Below are 7711 nucleotides of genomic sequence, written 5' to 3'. Positions count from 1 at the left end.
CTAACTCGCATCATTGATTAATTTGCATCTCCAAAATAAACAAATACGAAACTAATAAATGGTATCAAACATACTATTGAACCTATATAATCTTGAAATATCTAGAAACGAGAAATTTCAAATATTTAATGTAAAGTATAAACAAAATATTCCCTACTTATTTCTGATTTAATTCTGCCAGACCTAACAGTGTTGTAAACAAAGGACAGCACCAAACAAAGCATTATCTTTACAAGTTTTATTAAAAATAAGACTAACACAAAAGTCAAGAGGAATTATGTAATTTACAATGCCCTATCAAATGGGAAAGAAAAGTTCTATATATACATAAATAGCTGTAATACATTACATACCAATGTAATTCTGAAAATACTTTGAAATTTCATCCAACACATTTTGTGAATATAAAATCTAATTTCTTTCTCAATATTTTCTGGAATTGTTATAAACCAAACTACAAAAAATAATTATAGACACCTTTGCATATATAACAATGTCTTCTCTTCAAATTGCAAATACTCACTCTGGTATGATGAGTACAAAACTGAATAAACTTTTTCGTTAAACATCTATACAATATCAACATCATCAAATTAACACAGTAGGCTTTCAATGTACACTGGTTTTTCCTGATTTTTCACAAGTATACAATATTTATAAATGCTTCTGCAGCACTACCACCGATCCTGGTACGGAGGTCTGTTGTCCATAAAACCTCTAGACGGTAACTGGGGTGGGGCTCGGCTTTGTGGGCCAAGTGGCGGTCCACCACTTCTAAAAGTGTTTGTGTGAAATTCTTCTGATCCAAAGAACGACGGTCTATCGAATCTACCGTCACCCATACGAGAGACGGGAGGACCACGGCCCACAGGTGGTTGTTGATTAGACCCTCTAGAAAAAGGGTTATTCGTGTCCATATCCATGAGACTTGGAAGATCGCCCGACATCGATGACCCCCTCACATCACGCATTCCTGGATCGTAATCTCTAGAAGGATAATCTCCAGGACCCGATTCCCTGAGAGGTGGCATGGGTCTATCTTCATACATTCTGTCAGGCATATCTCTATTTCCAGGATTTGGAAAACCACGTTGAGGCCCTTCAGGGCCACGGAATCCAAGGCCTTCTCTTTCCATTAATTGGTTCCTTGGAATATCAGATTCCCTATTCATTGAGGATACCTGCATTCCTGTATCCCTGTCAAACCTCATTCCCTGTCTACCATAAAATGACCCTCTTCTGTCTTGCTCAAAACGATCTGGCATTCCTCTGAAATCTCCCTCTCTCGTATCATTAAACGGTCTGTTGTCAAAAGGTTCTCTTATATTTCTTTCTCTGTCATCAAAGGAACCTCTCATTTCTTGGTCTCTATCAAATGGTCCAGTCAATGGTCTGTCCCTATTATCAAAAGAATTCCGGGAGGGATATGCAGTATTTCCAAATCCATGTGGGCCAGGAGGCATGTTGGGATTCCTAAAATGTTCTCTTGTAGCGTTCTCTTCAGCTGGGTGTAACGCGGGCGAAGTGGATTTATTACGGTAGTCTTGAAGAAGTTCACCTATACCAGGAGCCATTCCCATGTTCTCGTTATTGGGAGGCACCACTCTTTCATTAAGGTTATGACCTCTATCCATTTGATCTACACGGATATCTGGATTCGGGTAAGCTCTAGGTAAGTGTTCTTGGGATGGTGGATCATTCCTCTGGAAATGATCACTATGCATGGAATGCTCCATGCTACTTCCAGGGTGGAATGTTCTTGAATCTAGACGAGGATTATCTTGCTGCATAGGTTGTGGAAGAGAAGGTCCAGGAGCAATATTTGTTGGTGTAACAGACGTTGGTGGCACATACTGATGCGAGACGGTTGTAGGTGGGGAAAACATAGAATCCGACTTTCCTTCAACATTTGGTGCTGGGGATGGATTAGAGGAAGCAGAATTTGAAGGTGCTGGGGAAGGCTTGGGCGTATTACGAGCAGACTTTTGCATACGCTCTCGAAGTTGGGTCACTTTCTTACTATCTGTCGCTTCCAGCTTCTTCAAGTAAGATGTTAGAGCTTGCTGTTCTTCTCTATTCAGAGATCTGAAATTTCCCAATAATGCCTGTAAATCATCAAGGGACAACTTATTCATATCTTTGGGTCCATCATCCTCATAAGCTGCTTGTAATAAGCTGAGTCCCGCTGGCTTAGGGACTTGGTTTGTGGAGTTGGAAGTGGTGTTAGCTGGCGAAGATGATGAAGCAGAAGTTGGAGCACTACTGTTTGGTACACCTGAAGGAAACAAAGCTGTTCTTGGTGCCTGGGTAGCTGGAACACTTGTAGAGTTTGCAGTAGACGCTGGCACTGTGGGTGGAGCATCAACTTTAGCCGCCTGGGACTGACTAGTGTCTTTAGGTGTGTTTTCACTCTCTGTTGAACTCTGATTTAATTGTAACTGACCAGTCAACATTTTGGTATGACTTGCTGATACAGCTACAAGAATGTTCTGCAAGTCTTCTTCACTTGCATTAGATTTTCCAACTTGTAGTAAATGATGCGCTATGTACTGAGCAATCTGGACAGTATCCATACCAAGTGTTGCCTTGGCAATATTATTTATATCTAAACCAGAATACTTATCGTGGCCAGTCAACTTCTCGCCTTGGATCTGAAGCCACATGGCTCTTTCTATTGCCATTTCAGTTTTCAATAGCTGCTGCGTTCCTAATATTCCGGCAGAGATTTGCGATGCCAATTTTTCTTTTGCATACCGTACCAAAACGGAATTGTCAAGATCCTTAAAAAGGTCTAAGGGGTCACCTCCACTTTCTTTACTAGCAACAGCCTTCGAATGGAGAGTTGAAATAGCAGGTCCGAAAGACCCGAGTTGGTCCTCTAATTCATTTAAAAGCTTCAAGGTTCCTATAACTGAATATTCTTCTTCATACTTTGGCAAATCACTAACAACATTATTACTATTAGATCCTGGTACCTCTGCTGCTTGCACATTGGCTGTATTTATAGGTGGTGGTGGTGAAGGATTCTTTGCACTAGAACTTTCTCCTTCCCACGGACTAGGGGACCTATCAATGCGGCTCACACGGTCTCTGCTGGCTCCATTCACGGGCACATTATCTTCAGTAGGAGGACCTGGGTCCTTAATTCTATACTTTTCTAAAAGTACTTTCCTTTTTTCACTGAAAGAGACAAAATGCAAGTCTTTCATCCTTTTATGCCAAAATGGAGCCCACTCACTCTTAAAATCATGCCGGGAGGGATCCAAGCCTTGTGCCTCTAACTCATGATATCGGTTTTCCCAAAACTTCCTCCACTCTTCACCATATTGTGGATGGGATTCCGGAACTCTTTCGAGTTCTTCCTGCAATGATCAATGTCAGCATTAAGGTCATGTCACATGGATAGAAGTCTTAGAAGTGCTTATATATAAACACAAAACTTTTATTTATCAGAAACACTTTAACACTGACTTTTAATATATCTCAACACTCAAAACAAATCTGACAAATCCCTTTCACCGTTTCCAAATGAAAGAAACGGACACCAAAAATGAGAGAAAACCCTCCCAGTCTTTATTTTCTAAAACAAAATTTGCTGGTGTATAACATACAAAAAAGTAAAACCAAAGCCATGGCAGCATTGATTTAATAATGTGACTTAAAATTATCGAGAAAATCTTCTTCCTCCAACAATTGAGGTAATAACTCAGTAAAATAATATAAATTGTGGAACAAATATAGAAAGAGATCGAACAAAGGTAGACAAGAACATCATAATTATTTCCGTCAACAATATTAAGCGAGGCGTTATTCTTGATTAATAGTACTTTCAACTGTAAATGATAAGACTTAGACAACACACTTGACCAGTAACCGCAAAACAATCGACAAACGTACGAGAATTATCTTTAGATAAATTTCACCAGTGTTTTGCCCTTCAGGATACCCGATTCTAAAGATCCAGCAGCAGTTATAAGTGCAATGAAGAATATCCTTTGGTCATTACAGTGATTATTTTAAGATGCAAAATGCCCCCAAAGAGATTAACAATTTTAAAAGCAAAACAATGATTAAATGGAGAGATGGCACCACCACTCTTCCATAGGTATAAAAAAAAATTACTAAGTATTATGCACAATAAAAAAAAAATAATTACCGAATTTTCTTCCCAGAAAATTTCACTGCCATCCCCGAGAGGTAACAAATGTTGGCTTTAATAGTATTAAAAGACCTCTAAATAATAAAAATATAATCAACTAAAAAAAATCTTGCCTAACGAGCAAGCAAACGGAACCCGCCCTTCCAACATATATAGAATTCATAGATACATTGCATGGTACACTATACAAAACTTTGGCATTTCAAGGAGCACAGATTTATAAAGAGTTCAAATGAACTAGTACAGGATGAAGATGTAACCTTTTCCTGTGCCTGAGCTGGAATGAAAGACCAGCGTCAACGCCTTTCAAGTCAGCAGAAGTGGTCAATGCTGCATTGAGCATGACTGCAATTGTCCCAGATCACTTGGGTATCGGAGTGACTGGAATCCAGTTGATTCCGATGTCCCAGATGTCTTGGGTATCGGAGTGACTGGATTCCAGTTAATTCCGATGTCCCAGATGTCTTGGGTATCGGAGTGACTGGATTCCAGTTAATTCCGATGTCCCAGATGTCTTGGGTATCGGAGTGACTGGATTCCAGTTAATTCCGATGTCCCAGATCTCTTGGGTATCGGAGTGACTGGATTCCAGTTAATTCCGATGTCCCAGATCTCTTGGGTATCGGAGTGACTGGATTCCAGTTAATTCCGATGTCCCAGATCTCTTGGGTATCGGAGTGACTGGATTCCAGTTAATTCCGATGTCCCAGATGTCTTGGGTATCGGAGTGACTGGATTCCAGTTAATTCCGATGTCCCAGATGTCTTGGGTATCGGAGTGACTGGATTCCAGTTAATTCCGATGTCCCAGATCTCTTGGGTATCGGAGTGACTGGATTCCAGTTAATTCCGATGTCCCAGATGTCTTGGGTATCGGAGTGACTGGATTCCAGTTAATTCCGATGTCCCAGATGTCTTGGGTATCGGAGTGACTGGATTCCAGTTAATTCCGATGTCCCAGATCTCTTGGGTATCGGAGTGACTGGATTCCAGTTAATTCCGATGTCCCAGATGTCTTGGGTATCGGAGTGACTGGATTCCAGTTAATTCCGATGTCCCAGATGTCTTGGGTATCGGAGTGACTGGATTCCAGTTAATTCCGATGTCCCAGATCTCTTGGGTATCGGAGTGACTGGATTCCAGTTAATTCCGATGTCCCAGATCTCTTGGGTATCGGAGTGACTGGATTCCAGTTAATTCCGATGTCCCAGATCTCTTGGGTATCGGAGTGACTGGATTCCAGTTAATTCCGATGTCCCAGATCACTTGGGTATCGGAGTGACTGGATTCCAGTTAATTCCAATGTCCCAGATCACTTGGGTATCAGAGTGACTGGATTCCAATTAATTCCAATGTCCCAGATCACTTGGGTATCAGAGTGACTGGATTCCAATTAATTCCTTGATCACATCAACAGCAGCAGTGAATATTCTATAAATTTTGTGGTTAGATAATCATTTAAGACAGTAATAACTTTTCTGTAGTGTACTCCTGTTCTCCTATCCCTCTGCTTCCATTTGACACCAAATATGATAGCTTTCCATTAGCTTTGAATATCCATGTTCTCCTCAAATAATCGTGAATTACTAACCAACCACAGCAAGAATCGTTCTGTTTACTGGACGGTTGTGTTCTCCTCCCTCCCCTTTCTTTTCACACATAACACTACTGATTTCTGTCACCTTTGAAAATCCACGTTCCTCTTCAATTAATCGTTAAGTACTAATTATCAGAATAATTCAATCAATTATACCACTGTAATTTAAAAAAAAAAAATCAGGCTCAGAGCATCAATGAGGGTATCCTTCTAGTATCCACATACAAAGTTTCAGACAAATCGACCGAGTAATAAGGGGGGAGTAGGCTGTTGAAATTGGTACCTCAAAAATGATCGATTACCTAACCCTCTAGTGATCATATGACGCAATGAAGTGTGAGAAATTTTTTGCTGAAAGTAATCCGATAATGTGAATTGCCATTACACACCTAACTTATTTTAGGGGGAAACTCGTCGTAAACATGCGCGTCACACAAGGAACACGAAACTCGCACCATGTGACAAAAGATGGTTGAGGGACATGTGGAGCCTAAAAGAAAAAGGGTAGTAGCTGGCCATGCACGGCAGGCTTAAGCTAACCTCCAATATGAAATTTTTGTTCAAAATATTTTTTGCATCATTTGTCATATTTTCCAAATTTATAGTTTATTTTATTTCAACTCCGTTATACAGTAAATCATTAGAAGACATTGCACAGTAAATATAGATGAGAAAAAAATAATTTTGTGAGGTCTGTCACAAAATGACCCTGTTTGCCTAATTTTGTGTCCCGCATGACCTACTTTTGTATTTGATTGTGTGTATGCTTGTATTTTTTGCTTATATACATTTTACTTTGCATTTGCTGGCATGCACAGCCATTGTAACAACTATTTTTTTTCTTTGTTTTACAGAAAAGAAAAAACTTCATATGCTCTGTTCCCCATGTAGATGCTTGTTATAGCTGTTATAGCTTTTTGTTTTGATATGCCAATTTACGCTTCATAGAAAAAATTTTCTAGGCAGATTTGTGCATGTGTAAATAACAGCAATATACATGTCTCAAATGATTAGAAAGCCCATTCTTTGTACTTTTATATGGTATATGAAACAACATAAAGGTATTGTCGTTTCTATGCAAAAATGCTATCGTATAAACACCTACAACCAAATTTCAAAATTTACTGTTTTCTAATGGTAATTGCTCAATATTTTCTAAATAGATATATATTTTATTTATCAAAGTTATTGAAAATTTTATCAGCTTTACAATTACATCTTTAATTTTTCCTTATCTTTACTTGTTACGTCGTAACAATGATAAACAACAGAAGTTGGAAAATTGGAAATTTTTGCTTAAAAAAGCTTTTTATTCATTTACTCCTCGCATACTAATACACCAATTGTTAAGAGATTGCATCCAAGTGAAACACTTAACAATTCTACATAATTTGCATATTTGAAAAAATCCTCAAACATAGTTATTGTATTTTTCATGAATTTCTAAAAAATATTTATAAGATTTTTTATTACAAAAATTTTAAGTTTAACACGCATTTTCACTTCCTTTTTAGCCTACCAGTTACGTTATCTTCTGCCAATATAATGAAACAAACTAGAAGCCTTAAGCTGTTAGTTTAAACATACCGACTTGAAAGAAAAATTTTTGTTTGCAAACGTCATTTTTCGGCGAAGCACATTTACGCTGTACCTCACCCAGACTATTGCAAGGGCATAAGCGTCAAAGGGTTAATAAACTATTAATTAATGACCTGACAAGTTTCTTTTCAGTGACCAATAAGTACCGCCTTCTAGTCTACTGTACATGAATTTCACGCTGTTCCGAATAATTTATCAAAATTTCATGGTTTTTCACCCAAATCAATTACTAATTAGCAAGAAAGAATTTTTGAAAATACGCTCAGAGTATAAATAGGTGTTGACTTATATAATGCACTGACGATCAATTCGAATACAAGAATACGCGAAAAATAAGTGCACACAAAGTACAAGAAC

At 38.5% G+C, this 7711-nt stretch overlaps 1 protein-coding gene across 5 annotated transcripts in view; it reads right to left on the bottom strand.

Moving 5' to 3' along the window:
* Positions 1-222: 222 nt before the first annotated feature.
* LOC137629049 (uncharacterized) overlaps positions 223-7711 on the bottom strand; it is a 100187-nt gene continuing 92698 nt past the window's right edge. For 4 of the 5 annotated variants that reach the window (XM_068360319.1, XM_068360346.1, XM_068360333.1 and 1 more), the window contains one exon: positions 223-3362. In XM_068360319.1, the coding sequence (XP_068216420.1) occupies positions 675-3362 (2688 nt within the window). In that variant the 3' untranslated portion in view covers positions 223-674. The remainder of the gene's footprint in view (positions 3363-7711) is intronic. The other variant, XM_068360340.1, reaches the window with a different exon arrangement.

This window comes from Palaemon carinicauda, chromosome 2, assembly GCF_036898095.1.
Source record: "Palaemon carinicauda isolate YSFRI2023 chromosome 2, ASM3689809v2, whole genome shotgun sequence".
In the NCBI taxonomy this organism is placed as follows: Eukaryota; Metazoa; Arthropoda; class Malacostraca; order Decapoda; family Palaemonidae; genus Palaemon; species Palaemon carinicauda.
Note: the sequence above shows the minus strand (reverse complement) of the source record. Positions and strands in the feature narration are given on the sequence as shown.